Source organism: Schistocerca gregaria, chromosome 2 (genome assembly GCF_023897955.1).
Source record: "Schistocerca gregaria isolate iqSchGreg1 chromosome 2, iqSchGreg1.2, whole genome shotgun sequence".
In the NCBI taxonomy this organism is placed as follows: domain Eukaryota; kingdom Metazoa; phylum Arthropoda; class Insecta; order Orthoptera; family Acrididae; genus Schistocerca; species Schistocerca gregaria.
Genome location: NC_064921.1, coordinates 293,755,594 through 293,776,517, shown reverse-complemented (window position 1 = coordinate 293,776,517; position 20,924 = coordinate 293,755,594). Strand labels below are relative to the sequence as shown.

The 20,924-nt window shown below is 38.1% G+C and overlaps 2 protein-coding genes across 4 annotated transcripts in view; one reads left to right on the top strand and one right to left on the bottom strand.

Annotated features, from left to right (window-relative positions):
- Positions 1-43: 43 nt before the first annotated feature.
- Positions 44-4,276, bottom strand: LOC126336907 (protein charybde-like). 2 transcript variants are annotated; one of them, XM_050001037.1, is made up of 4 exons: positions 3,701-4,276; positions 3,436-3,628; positions 3,059-3,214; positions 44-885 (listed from the first exon to the last, which is right to left on the bottom strand). In XM_050001037.1, exons 1-4 carry the CDS (start codon positions 3,876-3,878, stop codon positions 804-806), a joined length of 609 nt encoding a protein of 202 aa, XP_049856994.1. In that variant the 5' UTR covers positions 3,879-4,276; the 3' UTR covers positions 44-803. The 2 variants fall into 2 exon arrangements, with proteins under 2 accessions (XP_049856994.1, XP_049856993.1); XM_050001036.1 differs by having other exon boundaries at positions 44-888; positions 3,701-4,166.
- A 997-nt stretch (positions 4,277-5,273) lies between these two features.
- Positions 5,274-20,924, top strand: part of LOC126336906 (general vesicular transport factor p115) — a 204,152-nt gene continuing 188,501 nt past the window's right edge. Inside the window, exon 1 of one of the 2 annotated variants that reach the window (XM_050001034.1) lies at positions 5,274-5,704. In XM_050001034.1, the coding sequence (XP_049856991.1) occupies positions 5,627-5,704 (78 nt within the window). In that variant the 5' untranslated portion in view covers positions 5,274-5,626. The remainder of the gene's footprint in view (positions 5,705-20,924) is intronic. The other variant, XM_050001033.1, reaches the window with a different exon arrangement.

Below are 20,924 nucleotides of genomic sequence, written 5' to 3'. Positions count from 1 at the left end.
AATGGGTATGGTTGGTGTAGAACCACTGCCCAAATTACTCTAATTTGAGATGGAACAAAGATGCACAAATTTATTTTGCTTGAAACTGAATTACAAAAGTACAAAAATTGGATGAAATGTGATAAAACATATCCTCATGAAAAGGAATTTAAAACTACAGACAACAATGCACAACATTTGAGAGCTATAATGAGTTCCCTTCACAGTTTCACATTCCCAGACAAAGTGCATGACAATATTATAGCTAAATCAAAGTCAGTCTAAATAATGAAATCAGTCAGAATGACAGCAAACATTCAGTAAGTATATTGACATTCAGATCATTGTTTTATTAGTAATGTACTGCAAGAAAATGCAGTTAAAATATTGTTCTTATTACTGCTGCCATTAACCTGTACAATTTAACCTTCTGTGACTTCATTAAATGAAGCTTTAAATCAGATCCAGAAAATACATTCAATTATGAAAATACTGTTGATATCAACATTTAATAGAAATATCACAATATCCAGGATAGTTAAATCCTTGTTGGCATAGTATTATATACAAATATAGAGATGTAAGCCAACATCACAAAAATATTGCACAACTTTTACAAGTTAATCCAGCCACAAATATAATGGCAGTTAAATGAACAGGTACATCAGACTGCTTTAAACAGTTACTACCCTGTTATGGACTACATTTATATACACAGAACCAATACAAAATTTACAACATACTGAATGGCAATGAAGCTGCTACTATTTGGACACTTCTCAGAGCAGTCAGTCTTCTATTATGGTCCAGCCATTAAGTATGGTTTATTCATTGTAGGATCTATACAATTTTTTCTTTTTCAGAGTGTAGGCACGGCTTATCACAACTGTATTGCTCCTTGTCATCCTTCTGAAAGCAAATCAAAATACATTATTTGTATTTCTGACCTATTTTTCTAGAAATAGAAAGCTAGGGCACTTCAGCAAAAGTAAATTGTTTAGTTTAAATATTGTGCTCTTAAAATGTGGCAACTTTCTATGTGTTTGCAACAGGGTTAATAAATCTAATTACATTACACTGTCACAATACAATACTGTAAACGCCTACCAGAAGAAACAGAATGGCAGTACTGCCATCTTTAAATTTTGGCTGATATTTTAAATGTTAAGATCACTACTCTTCTAATAAGCACACACACACCACGTGCTAAGATCTAAAAGCAATTTAAAAGCCATGTGTGTGTGGTATAGCTTACCAAGTCTCTTTCAGACATTCGTTTGTGCAATACAAGAGATGTCCAAAATTACCATAGGGCATTCTAAGTTTTCAATCTGAACAAAGTCCTCCGATACAAGTGGCAGCTGATGTAATTTTAATCACAACACTTAACTTCCATTTGCCTACCTCAACTCTAGTGGAGACTAAGTACTTGCTGCAAGTTCCTGGAATTAGCTTGTCGAAGTAACTTGCACATGTAAACTAGCACACAAGTTCTGTCCTAGCACCCTGGGAAGTGCTTGCAGAAGTTACTTGCTTATCGACACTTAATACTTTTACCAGAAAATTATGTGCCGAGACCTACAGACCACAATAGTAATGCCTCGCCACTCTCCTCGAGTTCAGCATCACTCATCATGGGGGTTACTGATTCAGTTTTTCAAGCAGATGCAGGGAATACTAGCATGTTAATGGATTGGAGTACATTTTCAAAATTGATGGTAGTCAGGTCAATGGATGAAGCAGCCTGTTCATGGTTCCAGGGTCATCAGCAGGAACACTCTGTTCACATCAAATAAGAGAAACTATGTTTATATGAAAGAACATTGCACCGCAAAGACCAACCTAACGAGGTAGTGCAGTTATTCAGACCACTGACATTCGGTAGGCTGGAGCTCTGTCCTGTCCAGCCAACCCAATTTAGGTTTTCTAGAGTTTTCCCAAGAGACAGGAAAATGCTGAGATGGTTCATCAAGGCCATGGCTGACAACCTGTCCTATCCTCTTAAGGTATATTTATACACTTTGTGTGTGTGTGTGTGTGTGTGTGTGTGTGTGTGTGTGTGTGTGTGTGTGTGTGTGTGTGTGTAAATGAATGATAGCATGAATTAATGAATGAAATTGCTGAAAGGTCAGTAGTAGTATGATGCAATCACACAAATGAACTGACATTCTTGAGTCAAGTCTTCCCATCCTAATATTCAAAGAATGAACTTCCCAATATCAAGTTTATGCTTAGATTCGACCCACATAATTGGTACTCAGATAAGTGCCATCAAATTTGTACTGCCATTATCATTGTTCCATCAATGAAGTAACACCTATTAACATTAATATACAGAGAAACCACTAAGTGTTACTTATTCAGTTTATTACTAATGAGTGGATCTTCAGATATGTAGGTGGAAATTACAATTAATAGCAGATACAACAAAATAACATACCCTAAAATGCTAACTCACATTTATTATACTCATTGCAACCATTATGAGCTTAAAGTTACTATCAGCACCACCAAACTTAATGCTACAAGTTGGATGCACTCTCACTGCCAGGTATATGATGCAACGTGCATGTGCTAAAAAGGAGCATGTATCACAAAAAAAAAAGGCAATAGCAGTATTAGTATGTATAAACTGCTTTCTTTTGCATTACATGAGACATTCCCAACCTGAACACAACATACACCCATTAAATGAGCTTCCAATAAACTTAGTGCATCCAACTTTCAGCAGTTGGACAGTGGTGCTGAACAGTAACAATTTGTTGAAATCTTGCCAAGTCTAGTTTTATGATGAAGTTTATCTAATGTTTTATCCCTTAATTACCATCCAAACCTGCACAGGATATCCCGTTTGTAGAGGAGCTAATAATAAAAAATAAAATAAAATCTGTGGTAGTTTGTCAACTTCTTTCACACCCGTCAATTCACAAAAATGAAAACTAGTGTCTTAACTTACAGTTTTGTCACACAAGGAAACTTTACGCAATCACATAAGTGACTTTATCGGTGCATGTCATACACAAATTACAAACGTTATAGTGTATAGTTTGAAAATTATAGTAAAATATATTTTACTTACTTGAGAAACTCTGGTAAAATAGAATTCCACGTATTTTTATCTTGTTTCAGCATCAGGAATAGCTCGAACGTAGATACAGTACTGTCGTCATATTTAAATGATCTCAGTCTTCTACATTCATTTTCACCCTCAAAATTTAAGAACATTGTGCAACCCCTAGAAAAACAAGGGTGGGCTCATTTTCTCGCTGTTTTCATGCTTTTAGACAATGCCAATAAAAAACTTACGCCACATCAATTGTTGATGCCTCTTAGTGCAGATTTTATCCAGCTGTTATTACCGTATACGTGAGATTTATTGCACCAAACAAAATATAATACAATTACGGGAAAAAAAGGATTTAACAGAAGTGCAATCAAAAATCAATTCAACAATACCTGAGTCCACAAGGCTCTGAATCTGCCATAGCCAATATATCTCTCGAAATACATTTTAGTAAATCTTCTGGCAGTAAAAATCTAATTTCGCTTGGCAATGATCGCTGTTTGCCAATCCGTAGCTCCTCTTCCAGCTTGTGTGCCAAAGCACTAATTTCTTCTTCGGACTCTCCATCATACTCCCGATTCCCAACTGACAAAGAGCAATTGTTATTTTAACTGCAATAGCTTCATTAATTACATAATTCAATGTAGAAATACTTACCACCATTTATAGGAATGTTAAACCGCTCCGGTAAAACCGATTCTATAACTTCCGACGAGAACACTTCTTTACTCCTCGAACTTTGATGCCAAATATCCGATATTTTGCTGAACACTTCCTGTAACTTGGACGGACGATTCTGCGTGTCTTCTAAAACTCTCTCCATGTTACCATTCATGATATTTCGTTAAAAGTGCGCCTTTCTGTTTTAAATTTTACAGGAATGTGAACGGAAGGTTTCGTTACTTTACAAATAATTTAAAAGATTAAAAGGGCCTAAAGGACTGATTTGTTTACAGTTAAGCCAAAGACTAAAACAAGTAAAACTCATCAACGACGGCAAGACAAAAACTACATAAGAGAATAACTCTAAACTACGTCCGCATCCTACGAAGCCGGCATAACAACTCTGCCAAGAACTGTCACTGTCAACGAGTTTGCAGCCGGCGCAAGAGCACTCTGTCAGCTGATTTCAAGAAGCGTCTTTCATTGGTCGTAGTGTCAACCAATCATAGGACGTTTGTTCCGTAACCAATGAAGAAGAGGCGCCGCTTGTAATGTGGTATATTTAAATTTGGAAATGGACTGTGCTTACAAAATTTAATAGATTCAGGGAATCCAAGGTGCTTAAGTATATATATATAGTAAACATGTCCCAGATAAAAAGCTATAACATCTGCGACTATCATTTTAATAGTCTAACCGATCATCCTGAATATATTGTATTATTAAATCTGGGTTTTTATTTCATTCATCCATCATGGTATCTCGGCATCAAGGGGAATTTTCAAGGATGAGGAAGAAGTCAATCTGTTCATTAACAAAGGGGGAGCAGCTGTTATAAAATGCATTAATAATTAAATATCTTTAAACAACAATTAACTACTTATGTTCATTCAAACTAAGTTTAGCACGTTTAACAACAAATACGCTTCTTTATAAAAAGAAGTTCTTCTACCTCAGTTATGTCAGTTACCTGCTGTTTACCTAACTACATGACCACATTAATATTTATTACAGTATAACATTTGCCATCTGTAATAACAGACATTACAAGTTCTCATACAACTAACAGTAACCTTCAGTTCTTGATTATGGCTTATCGGATAAAAAGTGTTGTTATTAATTCTTTTATATTTAAAGGGCTTCACATTTTTTTTTTGCTAGATTGTTGTAGAGCCATCAGCAAGACGTGTAGTTATTTACTGAATGCAGTGTGCTCGAGACGCTCGTTTTTGCTGACTGAATAATTTGTTTATGTTCGTTGCAGTGCTCTAGAAGCTTCCGGTAAAACACAGGCAAAGCAAGTTAGCTGTCTACAACACAAAAAGAGTGCAAAACATGTTGAAGCATGAAGCGAGCTACTCGATTAATTTATCTATCTATTGCCCCCATTTCAACCAATTGCCAAGTTGTCTCTGGGAATAAAAGTACCGGTACACTTTGCGGTGTTCAGTCAAAATACATGGATGTATATTAGTTATGTGGCCTTTGAAACATGGATAATTGGAAACATAGCTGTGTCGCGTATTTTTTCGACCGTACATATTGTTTATTCTGTTACAAATACTCTACACTGTTACAGGAGCTTTCGTAAGTGGAACAGTTTTGCAGTTGTTAAAAAAAGCAATTTTTGTTGCAATTTTATGGTCTACGAAAACTTATTAAAACGGCATTGGCCACATTTTTCGTTTCAGTAACAAAATTTTCAAAACACGAAATATAAGAAACTTGAAACCGGGAAATGCGAAATGTGCTAATGCAAACAGCTCTTTTGTGAAGAAAGTTAAAAAAAATCTCACTTTTGATCGCAGGTGTTATATGTTTACTAGTGACATATCTGTGAACACCGTTTGGGAGTGCTTTGGAGGCTTGTAATCGGTGTACGTGTGACATGTACATGCGAGAGTGTGAAATTTAAATGCCATGGATTTCCTAAAAAGCGGCTTAAAATCTGTTCTTGGTGGGCCAAATGAAGGGGCTCAGCCGTCAGGTGCCGAAACGGTGAGTTACCATATTCTTAATTAACAAGATGTTCTTTCCATTATCTTTGTTTCATACGTCTGCTACTGTTGTCAATAGTAATCATATGGTATGCTTTCGTGGAATGACACTGTTATTAGCACCTTTTCTACGTTACATACGAAAACAGCAAATCAGCCTGATTTTTACTATTCTTAAATTTGTACTAAGGAACTTCAAAGAAATGAGGAAAGGAACATATTTATATAAGACCGTGTAAACACCCGAACATTGTCCTGCTGTGGATGTTAGTTATTATATGCATTTAGTAACAATGCTGTGATCCTAAATTCGAACAGTAAACAAATTAACTTTGGCCAAATGTGTATGTACCGGGTGGTCCATTTTTGAGAAATTACTTTTTATATCACACCGCTTTCATATTGCTGCATTCGAGTCTGATTGCCCAAGTTCTTTTTGTCCTTATTCTTTTACGTAACGCTTTGACGAGCACTTGATTATTTTTCTCACTTCAATTTTTGGTCATCCGTTTATATGCTGATACATCTACATCTAGATGTATCAGCATATAAACGGATGACGGAGTGTTGTAAATGTCTAATGTAATGTAATCCTAAAGCCTAATAAGCAAAGCCTAGAAGTATCGAAAACTATACAACATGCCTCATAGGCCAACGAATAATATTTGAAATAAAAACCACTATTTTACTTTAGAGCATTCGCTTTTAATTGCTGCCCTCACAAGTCAGGGGCATATATCATCAATTTTTTAGAAGTGCTTCACGACTGTTTGATTCTACTTCGTGTATACCAGGTTAGATTAGAGAGTAACAGTTTGATTGTGAGTTGGTGAAGCCAATGAACGTGAAAGCAGAAAATCTGGTTGTTGTGACAAACTGATTGGTAGTGAGGCCAAATGTTTACATCCTCTCCATATTGGAAAATGCTTGGAGGGGGGAGGATGCAATACGTAACTTTTACCAGAAAATAAATTTACGTGTGTGAAACCATTGGATATCATTTCACCTAGGTAACATGCTTATGTAGGACACAGTTTCCGTGTGCCCATTCTGTAATGGAAAACGTAATTCAAAATCTGAGATACAATTTGTTCAACATTGTTATTAGTCTAGTAAGCAATTTAGGAAGATGAGCAGTCAAACTGATCATCCATTATTGTGTTGCCATATGTGTTAACATCGGTAGACCTACAACAGATATCCAAATACTTCAGCTGGACTTCCTCTTTTTACCAAGTATATAAAGTCTCTTGTTATTAAGTTAGCTTCAGCTGCTTTCATTATCTTGTAATAGCTGCCTTCCACTTGCTTTTTTATGTATTATGGTGACATAGTATATTGACTGTGCAGTTTATCCTATACCTTATTGTGCAAATAAATGTCTACTTGAAAGTAAGTTCAGTGATAAAATAAACATTTCCAGAGTTGTGTCCATATATAAAAAGGGTGGAAAGAACTGCTCCACTAGCTATAGGCCCATATCCGTAACTCCTTTTTTGCTGAAATTTTTGAATGTATCATCAAGTTAGTTTACTTGGGTAAATCAAACAGAATCAGCGAAAAACAATTTGGATTTAGGAAATGTAAATCCACAAATGACACAATGTGTTCCCCTTTACAATTTGTCCTAGATGTCTCCATGGCTTGGGGCTATGCCCAGGCTATGTTGTATGACCTTTTGGTTGTGTAGAGCATAATGCTTTGTTGAATAAGCTACTCTGTTATGGTATTGATGACAACAGTATAAATATGTTTAAATCTTTACTAGAGAACCGCCAGCAAGTTGTGTGCGTTGGTAGAGAAAAGTTAAATTTGCTTTATGTTAGGTATGGAGTGCCACAAGGGTCAGTGCTTTGACCTTTATTGTTTCTCTTAATGATTAATCATCTGCCTTTATTCATGTATTAACATAAAATATTGTATCCCAATGACACAACTTTTCTAAATAAAAGCTCATATCTAACCACGCTGAAGACATATGCTGAAAATACCCTTGCCCAATATTCATTATGGTTCAGAGCAAATGGTTTTTTTGCTAAATGAAAGTAAAAGCTTGAGGAGATCTCTAACCACCATGAATTAGAAACTGTTAAATTTTTAAGTGTTCCTATTGACAACAAATTGAGCTGGAAACCACACATCAAAAAATATATCACATAGACTTTCAAAAGTTATTTATTTAATTATACATTTAAAGACATGTTCCAGATAACTATATAAGATCAGCATATTTTCCTTTCTTCCAAACCCTTGCATCACTTGGAATTTTATTGCAGGGTAGTAGCTGTCACCTAAATGACATTTTACTCTTGCAGAAGAAAGTATTAAGAATAATTACTGATTCCGGTAAAATGGAACAGTGTAAACTATTTGTTCATTAAACTGCAATGTCTGGCAGTAGTGAACCTATTCATTTATAATGTTCTGTTGTAATTAGAAACAATGTTTCAAAATTTATATTCAGAAGTGATATTCTTAACTATAATACTAGAAATAGAATATGTGGAGACATGCCACATCATCAGAACTCCTGCCTAGTCCTTGGACTAATGATGTTTAAGTAAGCAAAATTTTAGAGAATTACCAGTAAATATTTTTAAAACCAAGTTGTATGATCTACTCATAAAAAATCCTTTGTACACTGTTGATGAATTTTTTGAAGATGAAAGTATTGCTTTGTAACAAGTGGTTTCTACTTTCACCCATATCATGCAAACTAAAGTACCTTGAGAAATGTATGCTCTTGACTTTGTCTCTTGCTACAGTGAGCTGAATGCCAGTAAAATTTTATTATTTTTACAGTCGATGAAAATTGCTTAAAATGTTGCAGCTTCATTTCATGGCACCCTAAGCTAGATGCCACAGAGGTATGTTGGTTAAGTAAAAATCAGTAGAAAATTAGTTTAACTTCACAAATATCAGCCCAAAGTATGACACTTTTCCTACCACTAGTAAAAACAAAGCATGAAGTAACACTAAATATATTATTTTGCAATTACCTTCAATAATTTGGTAGCAAACAGGAATAAATTTTATGAATACATCTAAGTTATATGACATCAGTAGCTGAGAAGATGAGTGTAGCAGGCAGTTTTCAGTTGCAACAAGAATGGTTATATAGGCCAAAACATCAATAAAAATTGGTCAACTCTGATATTTGGTACAAAAGCTAAGCAGACTCCAATATACAGAACAAACAGCAGCTGTATCTCGAATATGATATGCCGTGCATAGAGTAAATGTGAATGTCATGTGACTAGGACCCCCCATCGGGTAGACCGTTCGCTGGTTGCAAGTCTTTCGATTTGATACCACTTTGGTAACTTGCACGTCAATGGGGATGAAATGATGATGATTAGGACAAAACAACACCCAGTCCCTGAGTGTAGAAAATCTCTGACCCTGATGGGAATTGATCCTGGGCCCTTAGGACTGACATTCTGTCACACTGACCACTCAGCTACCAGGGGCGAACACATGCATAGGGTTGCAGTCAGAGTTTAAACCTTCTGTCTCCTGGATGAATTCTTCCTAAATATGGGCTGATAGTTAACAAAACACAGAATTTGATAATGGTTTGAGTAGCCTTGCAGAATTGTGAGAAATTCTCACTTCTTTAGAATTATAGACAGACTGACTGGCAAAAATTAACTTGCTGTGTGTAAGTGCAAGACAATATCCAATATTATGTGATTGGAGCATTATTGATAAGACTTTAAACTCAACAGTATTGATTGAATGTTTTGACAATAGTCAGAACATACAGTTCAGAACTTCTCATAGAACTCAACAAACTATAAAGATAGGTTTCTCAAACAATGAAATGCTAGGAGTATAAAGTGTTAAGTTTTTGGGACTATCTTTAAATCATAACCTCAATTGGAAAATCCAGTGTGTAGAATTGATTACTGTGGTTCATCTGTGTTTGCTGCAAATAGTTACTGCTATATGTGCTTCAAAAATGAAGTAACTAGTTTATTCTGCATATTTCCATTCACTGGTGAGTTCTGAAATAATTTTCTGGAGAAATTTAAGCTTCAGACATTGTATTTTTCAGAATACAGCTGTGTACAACAGTTGTGTAAGGAGTGAGTCTCCTAGTACAGCTGTGTACAACAGTCATATATGAAGTTAATTCTAGAAAATCGTGCAAAACCATTTTCAACAAAATTTTATTTTCAGAACAACTATTCATTAATGTCATTTACTGGTACTGATACTTCTCTTTTCACAAAAAATAATTGAAAGCTTGAATATAACACCAGACCCAAAAGTCACCTCTCCAGAGATCTCAAGGGGTTACATGTTCCACATCCATGAGGATCTCCTCAACACGGATCTATGGAACGAAAAACTAATCTAATCTACATTAGTCAATGCAACATAATGATATCTTGATGTAATGATGAAGTAGCATGTAATGTCATAGATGTGTGAACACACCAAGAACAGAACACTGCCAATATGTATTTAAAGTGTATACAAGGTGTTCAAAAAACGTGCCGAATACTTCGGGAGGTGATATCATTCATCAAAACAAGAAAAAAAAAAGTCCAATAAACATGGGTCCGGAAACATATACTTTTTTTAGATGAACGTGTGTTTATAGGAGGGTGTACACGACACTTGGTTGTGAATATTATAGCACAGTCATTTTATTGGTACTCTGTCAAATGTGTTGGCCGAGTATTATGATGTGTTATTCACAGCACTCTGCCTACCATTAGGTGGTCTGCAGTCAGTTGTGTTGTTAGTTGTGTTGTAGGCTGCATTAGTTTTCATCATGTTTGTGTGCTTTATTGTACGGTACTATCAACCCTGGGTACATATCGTGGTGTTTTACCTTCTTTCACACATAGATTTACTTAGTGTTTCTGTTATTGTGCTGTTTATTTGTACTAATGGTGTAGTACATTTGCATTTTCTCTCTTCCACCCCTTGGTAGAAATGGAAGCTTACTACTTGACAAATGAAGTGTGTGAATATGGTACCCTGCTGTGGATATGTTGTTCTGCTGTGGTTTAGCAAATTGACATAGCCTGCAAGCCTGTGCCCTCTATGTTGAAACATATTCACATGCAGAGTGCCCTGTGATAAGCTGTTTGGCAGACTTCTCCAGGGTCTGGGGTACATAGGTACCCTTGCACCTCGGAAGACGACAGTGGAAGGCCCCACACAGTCTGTACACCTGACATGGAGGGGCACATGCTATGTTCGGCAGAAGAAGACCCTGAGACCGGTGTGCAACGATTATCAGCAGCAGAAGGCTTGTCTCACTCTCGTGTCGGAGTTACTTCATGAACAATTGCTGTACCCATATCATCTACAGTGCGTTCCGGCCCTTAGGCTGCAATATCATCTTTTTAGATGGCGGTTCTGTCAGTAGATGTTGCAGAAGTGTTCCGCAGTTCCACTGTTCACATCCAAGATTTTATTTACAGATAAGGCAGGATTCACAAGAGATGGTGTTGTGAATTTCTATAACTAGCTTGTATGGGCAAAAGTATATTCCCCAAATGATTCAGGAAAGTGGGCATCAACACAGATTCTCAGTCAACATATGGGCAGGTGTCTTGGTGATAGATTGATAGGATCATATGTGCTACCATAAACATTTACTGGTCACATTATCTGGACGTGCTCATTAATTTATTGCCTGACTTTCTGGAGGCTGTGCCATTGCAGGAACAAGTACAAATGTGCTTCATGCATGGTGGAGCACCAGCACACTTTCATCACAATGTGCGTGAATATCTGACGCAGGCATTTCAGGACTGCTGGATTGATCAAGGAGGACCTTTGCCTGGCCCTGCTTGTTCCCCAGACCTCAGTCTCCTAGACTTTTGGTTATGGCGACACTTGAAGGAACTGGCCTACGTCACGCCAATCAACAATGCGGGGACACTACAGAGTCGCGTCTTCAATGCATACCAGTAGGTACCACAGCAGCAGGGTATACTTCAAAGGGCACGCCACTCCTTATGCCGGAGGGCAGAGGGGTGCATTGTCATGAATGGACGCTATGTTGAACACTTCCGTTGTACACCTGTTTATTGCAGAAAGTATGTGTTTTTGGACCCACGTTTATTGGACATAACTCGCAAAGTATGCCTTTACGGACCCATGTTTATTGGTATTATTTTTCTTGTTTTGATGCATACTACCACCTCTCAAAGTATTTGACACTTTTTTTGGAAAAGTATGTTGAGTTGACAGAAGGATCCCCAGCGTAACCCGAGATCTAAGTTAGCTTGAAAAGTGAGTTAGTTTATGAGTTGATAAAACTAGTGAAAGTGAGTGTGAAATCTTACTTGTGGTGTACACTAAACTGTAGTACATCTTGAGGTCTAGGCTAGGTTGAAAGGAGACATTTCGATTGAGAGCTGGCAAGGTAGTGTAAAGCCTTCAATTAATCCCATGAAGGAGTCAGATTCACAGGTACACATGTATTAAACAATCTCCCAGAGTGGATTAAATTCTTTATAGATAATGTAGTGTTTAATCCTTAATTAACACATTGACGGCTACAGCAGAATCGCACACCTGAGACCATGTGGCTGGCTTCGGCCATAGCGGTGCCTCATGTCTAACACTGTGTGCATTGTGTGGTGGTGGAACATCCATAACTAAGCAAGTGGAATTCAACATGTCGGAGAAATATCTTGTGAGCAACTCCTGTTCCTTTGAAGAAACTCTTAAATTTGATGCTTTATGTTAATTTCCATTCACTAATAATGAGTTTGTAAGTCCACCTCCATAGCTAAGTGGTCAGCCTGTCTGACTGCTACTTGGAGGACCTGGATTTGATTCTTGGTACTACCAGCGATTTTTGCTTGGTGAGAGGACTGGAATGAGGTGCACTCAGCCGCATGATGCCGCTTGAAAATCTACTTGAGTGAGAATTACCGGCTCATAGGTCTGGGTAGCTGATGACAGCCAGGTCAGCAATGTGCTAACCCATGCCCCTCATGTGCTAACCCATGTCCCTCCTTACCTCATTCAGATTACATTATCAGCAGAGGATGATACAGCGGCTAGTCAGTGCTAAATGGCTGTAAAGTCTTTTTACTGTATTGTATATCTTTGACTGCTTTCTACATCCCAGAGAGCATTCTCTGTCCGATCCATGGAATATGACACATAATTAGTAACATTTTTACATGATACAGACTCGAAGGACCACACAAAATTCCTAGGGGGATATTGAAAGGAAGACACCAATTTGTTGGCAGAACTTAAGAAGCTGAAAAACATACAGAAACAATATTTATGAACTTTTTGCACCACCTGACTGTACAGACATGGAAAGTGATATCAAAACTAGTATTTGACAAGCTGTTTAATTACTAAATCTTGAACCCAGAAATTTGTTGAAAGTTAATAGCGATCTACATCTGTACTCTGCAAGCCACCTTATGAAGTATGGTGTATGGTAATTTGTGTACCAATTTCACTTCCCCCGTTTCCTGATACAGTTTTGAATGGTATCCAGAAAGAGCAGATATTGCTGAGCCTGTGCATGAATCTCTCAAATTACCTTCATAATTGTTTTGCAAGATACACATAGAAGGAACCAATATGTTGGACGACTCTTCTATTGTAGTAATATGTCAACCCCTCTCGTGTACTGTTTGCATCTGGAGTTGCTGAGAAACTATGTGATGTTGTTGGCCATAGTAAATGAACCTGAAACCGAAACTTCCCATCCCCCCCCCCCCTCCTTTTTTTCCTCTCCTGGTATCAGGTAGACTATGCTTATTGAGGGTTCTTCCAGTGAATTTCTGGCTGACATGTGCCTTACTTGCAATTAGTTTGATGTGGTTGTTACACATTAAATTGCCCTGTACTGTACACTTATTCTCAGATATTCAACAGATGTGACTGCCTCCAGTGATTGTTGTGCAATTGTATAATCGTACAATATTGAGTCTTTCTGCCTGTTTATGCACAATATGTTAGATTTCCTTATCTGGAAGTTAATCGCCAGTCCCTGCATAAAGTACTGATTTTCTATGTATCTCCCTACATTTCACTACATTTACAAATTCTCTTTATACACAGTGTCACTTGTGAAAAGCCTCATGGAACTTCTGACATTACCCACTAAATTGTTTATATACAGGGTGAGGCAGCTAAGTCATAACACACCTTGTATGTCCCCTACCATAATAGATACAAAGATGCCATTTGGACAGTAAATTGCAGGGGCTACTTGAATACATCACATTTCATGTTTGTGCTATTTGTTATTACAGATATGAGGCTATCATTGTTTTTTTTGTTTTTTTTTTTTAAATAGAACCCTATGTTAAATTTTAGCGTAACATGATGGGCTTCAAAAGACGTTTTCAAATATGTGTATATCACAATATTTAGGCGAATAGTTTTTGAGACACAGAAATGCACTCGTATCATGTTCATCCTTCGAAAAAGCGTTGTCCAATGTGACCTTCCTGTTGTGTAGAGTACATGGTAAACGTCGCGAGTCCGTCCTTACACAAACATGCCCATTTACCCGACAATAGTAATACATACTCAACAAACTATAAAGATAGGTTTCTCAAACAATGAAATGCTAGGAGTATAAAGTGTTAAGTTTTTGGGACTATCTTTAAATCATAACCTCAATTGGAAAATCCAGTGTGTAGAATTGATTACTGTGGTTCATCTGTGTTTGCTGCAAATAGTTACTGCTATATGTGCTTCAAAAATGAAGTAACTAGTTTATTCTGCATATTTCCATTCACTGGTGAGTTCTGAAATAATTTTCTGGAGAAATTTAAGCTTCAGACATTGTATTTTTCAGAATACAGCTGTGTACAACAGTTGTGTAAGGAGTGAGTCTCCTAGTACAGCTGTGTACAACAGTCATATATGAAGTTAATTCTAGAAAATCGTGCAAAACCATTTTCAACAAAATTTTATTTTCAGAACAACTATTCATTAATGTCATTTACTGGTACTGATACTTCTCTTTTCACAAAAAATAATTGAAAGCTTGAATATAACACCAGACCCAAAAGTCACCTCTCCAGAGATCTCAAGGGGTTACATGTTCCACATCCATGAGGATCTCCTCAACACGGATCTATGGAACGAAAAACTAATCTAATCTACATTAGTCAATGCAACATAATGATATCTTGATGTAATGATGAAGTAGCATGTAATGTCATAGATGTGTGAACACACCAAGAACAGAACACTGCCAATATGTATTTAAAGTGTATACAAGGTGTTCAAAAAACGTGCCGAATACTTCGGGAGGTGATATCATTCATCAAAACAAGAAAAAAAAAAGTCCAATAAACATGGGTCCGGAAACATATACTTTTTTTAGATGAACGTGTGTTTATAGGAGGGTGTACACGACACTTGGTTGTGAATATTATAGCACAGTCATTTTATTGGTACTCTGTCAAATGTGTTGGCCGAGTATTATGATGTGTTATTCACAGCACTCTGCCTACCATTAGGTGGTCTGCAGTCAGTTGTGTTGTTAGTTGTGTTGTAGGCTGCATTAGTTTTCATCATGTTTGTGTGCTTTATTGTACGGTACTATCAACCCTGGGTACATATCGTGGTGTTTTACCTTCTTTCACACATAGATTTACTTAGTGTTTCTGTTATTGTGCTGTTTATTTGTACTAATGGTGTAGTACATTTGCATTTTCTCTCTTCCACCCCTTGGTAGAAATGGAAGCTTACTACTTGACAAATGAAGTGTGTGAATATGGTACCCTGCTGTGGATATGTTGTTCTGCTGTGGTTTAGCAAATTGACATAGCCTGCAAGCCTGTGCCCTCTATGTTGAAACATATTCACATGCAGAGTGCCCTGTGATAAGCTGTTTGGCAGACTTCTCCAGGGTCTGGGGTACATAGGTACCCTTGCACCTCGGAAGACGACAGTGGAAGGCCCCACACAGTCTGTACACCTGACATGGAGGGGCACATGCTATGTTCGGCAGAAGAAGACCCTGAGACCGGTGTGCAACGATTATCAGCAGCAGAAGGCTTGTCTCACTCTCGTGTCGGAGTTACTTCATGAACAATTGCTGTACCCATATCATCTACAGTGCGTTCCGGCCCTTAGGCTGCAATATCATCTTTTTAGATGGCGGTTCTGTCAGTAGATGTTGCAGAAGTGTTCCGCAGTTCCACTGTTCACATCCAAGATTTTATTTACAGATAAGGCAGGATTCACAAGAGATGGTGTTGTGAATTTCTATAACTAGCTTGTATGGGCAAAAGTATATTCCCCAAATGATTCAGGAAAGTGGGCATCAACACAGATTCTCAGTCAACATATGGGCAGGTGTCTTGGTGATAGATTGATAGGATCATATGTGCTACCATAAACATTTACTGGTCACATTATCTGGACGTGCTCATTAATTTATTGCCTGACTTTCTGGAGGCTGTGCCATTGCAGGAACAAGTACAAATGTGCTTCATGCATGGTGGAGCACCAGCACACTTTCATCACAATGTGCGTGAATATCTGACGCAGGCATTTCAGGACTGCTGGATTGATCAAGGAGGACCTTTGCCTGGCCCTGCTTGTTCCCCAGACCTCAGTCTCCTAGACTTTTGGTTATGGCGACACTTGAAGGAACTGGCCTACGTCACGCCAATCAACAATGCGGGGACACTACAGAGTCGCGTCTTCAATGCATACCAGTAGGTACCACAGCAGCAGGGTATACTTCAAAGGGCACGCCACTCCTTATGCCGGAGGGCAGAGGGGTGCATTGTCATGAATGGACGCTATGTTGAACACTTCCGTTGTACACCTGTTTATTGCAGAAAGTATGTGTTTTTGGACCCACGTTTATTGGACATAACTCGCAAAGTATGCCTTTACGGACCCATGTTTATTGGTATTATTTTTCTTGTTTTGATGCATACTACCACCTCTCAAAGTATTTGACACTTTTTTTGGAAAAGTATGTTGAGTTGACAGAAGGATCCCCAGCGTAACCCGAGATCTAAGTTAGCTTGAAAAGTGAGTTAGTTTATGAGTTGATAAAACTAGTGAAAGTGAGTGTGAAATCTTACTTGTGGTGTACACTAAACTGTAGTACATCTTGAGGTCTAGGCTAGGTTGAAAGGAGACATTTCGATTGAGAGCTGGCAAGGTAGTGTAAAGCCTTCAATTAATCCCATGAAGGAGTCAGATTCACAGGTACACATGTATTAAACAATCTCCCAGAGTGGATTAAATTCTTTATAGATAATGTAGTGTTTAATCCTTAATTAACACATTGACGGCTACAGCAGAATCGCACACCTGAGACCATGTGGCTGGCTTCGGCCATAGCGGTGCCTCATGTCTAACACTGTGTGCATTGTGTGGTGGTGGAACATCCATAACTAAGCAAGTGGAATTCAACATGTCGGAGAAATATCTTGTGAGCAACTCCTGTTCCTTTGAAGAAACTCTTAAATTTGATGCTTTATGTTAATTTCCATTCACTAATAATGAGTTTGTAAGTCCACCTCCATAGCTAAGTGGTCAGCCTGTCTGACTGCTACTTGGAGGACCTGGATTTGATTCTTGGTACTACCAGCGATTTTTGCTTGGTGAGAGGACTGGAATGAGGTGCACTCAGCCGCATGATGCCGCTTGAAAATCTACTTGAGTGAGAATTACCGGCTCATAGGTCTGGGTAGCTGATGACAGCCAGGTCAGCAATGTGCTAACCCATGCCCCTCATGTGCTAACCCATGTCCCTCCTTACCTCATTCAGATTACATTATCAGCAGAGGATGATACAGCGGCTAGTCAGTGCTAAATGGCTGTAAAGTCTTTTTACTGTATTGTATATCTTTGACTGCTTTCTACATCCCAGAGAGCATTCTCTGTCCGATCCATGGAATATGACACATAATTAGTAACATTTTTACATGATACAGACTCGAAGGACCACACAAAATTCCTAGGGGGATATTGAAAGGAAGACACCAATTTGTTGGCAGAACTTAAGAAGCTGAAAAACATACAGAAACAATATTTATGAACTTTTTGCACCACCTGACTGTACAGACATGGAAAGTGATATCAAAACTAGTATTTGACAAGCTGTTTAATTACTAAATCTTGAACCCAGAAATTTGTTGAAAGTTAATAGCGATCTACATCTGTACTCTGCAAGCCACCTTATGAAGTATGGTGTATGGTAATTTGTGTACCAATTTCACTTCCCCCGTTTCCTGATACAGTTTTGAATGGTATCCAGAAAGAGCAGATATTGCTGAGCCTGTGCATGAATCTCTCAAATTACCTTCATAATTGTTTTGCAAGATACACATAGAAGGAACCAATATGTTGGACGACTCTTCTATTGTAGTAATATGTCAACCCCTCTCGTGTACTGTTTGCATCTGGAGTTGCTGAGAAACTATGTGATGTTGTTGGCCATAGTAAATGAACCTGAAACCGAAACTTCCCATCCCCCCCCCCCCCCTCCTTTTTTTCCTCTCCTGGTATCAGGTAGACTATGCTTATTGAGGGTTCTTCCAGTGAATTTCTGGCTGACATGTGCCTTACTTGCAATTAGTTTGATGTGGTTGTTACACATTAAATTGCCCTGTACTGTACACTTATTCTCAGATATTCAACAGATGTGACTGCCTCCAGTGATTGTTGTGCAATTGTATAATCGTACAATATTGAGTCTTTCTGCCTGTTTATGCACAATATGTTAGATTTCCTTATCTGGAAGTTAATCGCCAGTCCCTGCATAAAGTACTGATTTTCTATGTATCTCCCTACATTTCACTACATTTACAAATTCTCTTTATACACAGTGTCACTTGTGAAAAGCCTCATGGAACTTCTGACATTACCCACTAAATTGTTTATATACAGGGTGAGGCAGCTAAGTCATAACACACCTTGTATGTCCCCTACCATAATAGATACAAAGATGCCATTTGGACAGTAAATTGCAGGGGCTACTTGAATACATCACATTTCATGTTTGTGCTATTTGTTATTACAGATATGAGGCTATCATTGTTTTTTTTGTTTTTTTTTTTTAAATAGAACCCTATGTTAAATTTTAGCGTAACATGATGGGCTTCAAAAGACGTTTTCAAATATGTGTATATCACAATATTTAGGCGAATAGTTTTTGAGACACAGAAATGCACTCGTATCATGTTCATCCTTCGAAAAAGCGTTGTCCAATGTGACCTTCCTGTTGTGTAGAGTACATGGTAAACGTCGCGAGTCCGTCCTTACACAAACATGCCCATTTACCCGACAATAGTAATACATACTGCGATATTTTGTGCAAAAATTAACTGATGATGTTGCATAAATATTATTCAGTTCTTTGACAGCTGTGATACCAAAATAGTAGATAACATACAGTATTAAAATACTACAAGATGTTAATAAATTTTCAGTAACAGAAATACAAATGTAAATGAGGAGGCCCTTATTGGTCACAATTATTTCGTACGTATTTGTTTTTTATTTGAAAATATTTACTATTGATCACAATATGAAGAAAATACACACAAAGATACAAAATACGTACTGTACATGATACAAAACTTTATTGAAGCATGTGCTCAAAATGCTTCGCGCCTCTACTGCAATGCACATTTTTAGTCACCATTCGAATGATTTGAGAACGGTTGTGAGATATCAGTGCATGCTTCGATGATACATTGCTTCGCATTGTCTGGCGTTGTTGGTGTTTGAGCATACACTTTATTTTTGATAGCTCCCCACAGAAAAAATTAAGAGCGGTCAAATCAGAAGACTGGGCTGGCCAATTCACTTCAGCATGTCATCCTATCCAACAACCAGGGAACTTTGCATTTAACAGCTCCGTAGCCATACGGGAAGAGTGAGCAGGACAGCCGTCATGTTGGAACCACATACTCTGGTGCGCAGTTAGTGGTACCTCTTCCAGCAGAATGGGCAGAACGTTTTGCAGGAATTACCATTCAATACACGCGGTATGATGTACGGCCCAACAATCACATTTCCGAGAATGCCACACCACACGTTAACATTCCAAGGTTGCTGATACTGTACCTGTCGAAGGCCATCAGGGTTCTCTAATGACCAGTAATGCGTATTATGCAAATTCACATTGCCGTCGTTGGTGAGTCGCTTCATCAGTAAAAAACACCCATTGAAAAAACATTCGATCATCTTATAGGCGCTGCAGAGCAAACCGGCAAAATTCCTGGCGCCGTTAGAGATCCACACTGGAGAATGCTTGATGTAATGAGAGGTGAACGAGTGAAATCTATGCCAGTGCAATATACATAGAACACTTCTCTGACTTGCACCAAATTCCGAGGCGATATGTCACGACGAAACAGTAGAATCGTTATGCACCATTGCTAGAACGCCCTCTTCATGTACCTCGCCAGTTGCAGTTTTCTGCCTTGTCCTCTGCATGGCGTTCCATGATCCCGATTCAGGTAGTTTCTTGCAAATAGGTGCAAGAAGCTGGCGCGTAGGACGCTCACGATCAGGATACAGCTCTCCATATCACTTTATTGCTCTAACAGCATTTCTTCTGCTTTCACCATACACTAGAAGCATATCTAACGTTGTTTTGTTAGTGTACATGTCTGCTCCAGGAAACTGTGATGGAAGTGCGATGTCTCATTACCCCAGCAGCACATTTATACCCTCCTCTCCAGCTACCTTGTTGCGACACCTTATGGTATTATTGAGAAGCAGGAAAACAACACCTTCCCTGTTAAGTTCCTCATTGGTCAACAGGAAAGGTTGGATTGGACAAGGCCACTTTGAAGGACGAATAGGATACGAGAACATATATGTGTCTCAAAAACTATTCACCTAAATATTATGATGTACACAAATTTGAAACCATCTTTTTAAGCCCGTCATATTATGCTAAAATTTAACAAAGGGTTCCATTAAAAAAAACAAAGATGGCCTCATATCTCTGTAATAAAAAGCAGCACAGACATGAAATGTGATGTATTCAAGTAACCCCTGTCCCTGTAATTCACTGTCCAAATGGCATCTTTGATCTATGAAGGTTGGAGAGATACAAGGGCTGTTATGACTTAGCTGTCTCACCCCATATATAGTGAAAACTAATGGTCCTAACAGACTCCCATGGGTTACATCCCTAGTTACTTGTACATCTGAAGACTCCTTTTGTTAAGAATGACGTGCTGTGTGATGTTTACTTAGAACTCTTCAGTCAAGTCACACAG

Excerpts from the sequence above, each read along its gene's own strand:
- LOC126336907 (XM_050001036.1), bottom strand. The coding sequence starts at position 3,878 with ATGAATGGTAACATGGAGAGAGTTTTAGAAGACACGCAGAATCGTCCG. Across the intron at positions 3,215-3,435 it reads TCAGAGCCTTGTGGACTCAG|GGGTTGCACAATGTTCTTAA; the intron begins GTATTGTTGAAT and ends TTGTTTTTCTAG. Across the intron at positions 889-3,058 it reads ATTTTACCAGAGTTTCTCAA|AAGGATGACAAGGAGCAATA; the intron begins GTAAGTAAAATA and ends ATTTGCTTTCAG.